Below are 2,769 nucleotides of genomic sequence, written 5' to 3' on the forward strand. Positions count from 1 at the left end.
GGGCTTCCGAGCCCACGTCTGGGTGTCCGGTCAGTGCGAGCAGTCCCAGCTGCGTTCGCTTCGCTGTTCCAGTCTCCATTTTCTGCTTCTGCCATTGATGCCATCGAGCCAGCTCTGTCTGCCTGTTCTTGCGGGCGAAGCAGTCGAGACAGCGCGTCCAGCCCGGGGGCCTCGAGCCTGGAGTCCGTGCCGCATGGGTCGAGGTGCTCGTCCACGCGCGTGCCCGCCTCGGGAGACGCCAGTCTACTCACGTCCCTAAACGTGGATCTGACCACCCTCGGGGACTTCTGGTTCCCGAGCCTGCTCAGCAGTTTTTGCAGACTGGCTTCGGGCGACGTCTGGAGGGCGTCCACCGCCACCGGACCCGCGGCCTCCCCGGATGGCAGCACCTCCATGTCCGCGTCCGCCGCCGCCACCGCCTTCTCCCTCCAGGCGGTGCCTCTGTGCTCCGGTCCCTCTGAGAAGCCCTGTTCTTCGCTGGGGTTCGGACCCGCCGCCGGCCTGGGCTCCAGGTGTAGGCTCAGGTGACTCTTCAGCTTTCTGTTTGTATTAAACAGCTCTTCGAAGGCAAACTCCAGCTCCCTCTTCCACTGGCTCTTGTCACCGCGCTGGCACGGTGACTCCTGGGGCGCGGCGTCCGTTGGGCAGATCGAGTCGGCCGGCCGCAGCTGTTGCAGGTCGTCGGCTTGGCCCCCGGGACTCGGACCCAGACAGTTGTTTTTCAGTCCTTGGACCAGGCGAGCCGTCCTCCGCCCCAGCTGCCTCCGCCCGCCGCTGCCGACATCCTCCCCGCCGCCCTCGGTGAGCGCGATCTCCCCCGCGGCGGACCTTTCCGGCGCACAGGGCTTCCCCACGTCCAGGCTCCTGCTCGCCCGAGGGTCAGCGGGACGGCGGCCACCGCTGGTCTTCCTCGAAGGCGCTCGTTTGCCTTTGCTCTTCTCCGGGGGGCTCGAAGGAGGGTGCGGGAGGCCCACGGCTTTGGCGAACCCCTTCTTCTCGGGGCCCGCCGCTCCCCGCTGCGGCTTGGCGCACCAGGACTGCAGTCTGACCGGCTCTTCTCTGCGACTCTTCTCCTCTCTGCCCGCGGCTCTCTGCTTCCCCCCGGCCCGAGGTGGCCAGGCTGCTGCTCGCCAGGCCGGCCCCTCCGAACCGGGTTCCTGTTCCGGGGCCCGTCCTCCTCCCGCACCTAACAGATGGGTCAAATACAGCCTGCCCAGGCCCTGGGCTTGCTGCCTCGGGGCCTCCCGCCACTCGGCCCACAGGTCCTCGGCCAGGAGCTGAAGCTGCGGGCTGTCCCACGGCCGGGGGTCCGGTCTGCTCTGCACGGGAAGGTCCCCTTTCCCTCTGACTTGCAGTAATCTGTGTTTCTGCCTCAAAAGCAAGGTTTCGTCGTCAGGACCAGGACACAGGCGAGAGGCTCTCTCGTTTCTTTTCATGCTGGAGACCTCTGCAGACGGGGCTTCGGAGGGAAGCTGGCGGGGGCCAGGAGTGGAGGGTCAGGGGGACCGGGGGCTGAGGCGCCACAGATGCCACAGCTACGCCGCGTCAAGCCTACAAGAGCAGGAGGACACACGCCAGGGCCTGGAGAGTGAGCAAGGCCCTGGGGACGAGGCGCACGGGCGGACAAACTCCAGTGTGTCCCTCCGGCTCTCTCCCTCCGCCCGCCCCCCCCAGGGCCCAGTCTGTCTCCCGACTTCTGTCCCGCACCTTTGCCAAGATCCTGTAGGGCAGCCGTTCTCAGTGGGGCGTGCTTTGCTTCCCAGGGAACACGTGGCAGTGTCTGGAGACACTTTTCACTGTCACAACTGGAGGGGCTACTGGCATCTAGTTGGGCGGGGAGGCCAGGGATGCGGTTGGACACCCTGCCATACACGGGACGGCCCTAGGCCCGCAACCTGACAAAGTGGTCCCGCTCAAATGTCAACAGCACCAAGGCTGAGAACCCCGCCCTAAGAGACATAATGGGATTCAGGTGGCCGTGGACAGGTGCAAGTGACTGGCCCTCCAGAGGGAGGGAGAGCTACTTACAAAGAAGGGAGGACGGGGTGGAGGAGGAGCCTGCCAGGCAGGGAGTGGGGGGGGCAGGGGGCAGTGAGGGGCGAGCGCAGGGGAGGGGTGTGTGTGTGCGTGTGTGTGTGTGCACGTGTGTGCGTGCGCGCGCACACACAGGTGAGTTTGCAGGTGTGCGTGTTTAGTGCTAGGATGCAATGCAAACCGATCAGAGAAGCGGATGAGCTGGTGTTATTTCTCTCTCATGATTCCCGGCTCTTCCCTCGTATAGTCATCAGAGGGGTCTCTGGCATCAGGACGGACCTGTGCCTGCCGGGCCCGCCTAGGCAAGGAGGTGCCACTCGCGGCTGACGTCAGAGGCAGCCAGACCGTGGGCTATCGGAGCTGCTTCCCGGACAGCTGCAGTCTGCACGGCGTGCCCCTCAACTGCCCCCTCCCTGCTCCCCCGTTAGTCTGGGCGGAGCCAGGCTGAGCCGTGGAAGCCCAGGTTCCGTGGCCATCAGCAAACTGCAGGACGGCCACGGAACCGCTGCCATGCTAACCCTGCGGCTCCTCGCTGGGCACTCTTAGAGGTGAGAAGCTATTATCACCCAGGGGTCACAGGTGGGGAAACTGAGGCAGGAATTTTTTTTTTTTTTTTTTAAAAGAACCTTGGACCTGGATCACACAGCTGGCAGGGGGCACAGTCAGGCCCCCTCTGTTGTTCCGGCCCTCGGCTGGGTTGCTCCACCAGTGTTGGTCAATCTGACCATGCATTAT

General features: G+C 64.8%; 1 protein-coding gene across 1 annotated transcript; it reads right to left on the reverse strand.

The window, feature by feature from the left end:
- Nucleotides 1–5: 5 nt before the first annotated feature.
- CEP295NL (CEP295 N-terminal like) lies at nt 6–1,845 on the reverse strand (the record flags this gene model as incomplete). The annotated part of the gene is made up of 1 exon (XM_011387267.2): nt 6–1,845. A coding segment is annotated over exon 1 (1,431 nt), but the record flags the coding sequence as incomplete, so codon positions are not given.
- Between the last annotated feature and the right edge of the window lie 924 nt (nt 1,846–2,769).

The sequence above is a fragment of the Pteropus vampyrus genome, unplaced genomic scaffold (assembly GCF_000151845.1).
Source record: "Pteropus vampyrus isolate Shadow unplaced genomic scaffold, Pvam_2.0 Scaffold1000002753, whole genome shotgun sequence".
NCBI classification, from domain to species: domain Eukaryota; kingdom Metazoa; phylum Chordata; class Mammalia; order Chiroptera; family Pteropodidae; genus Pteropus; species Pteropus vampyrus.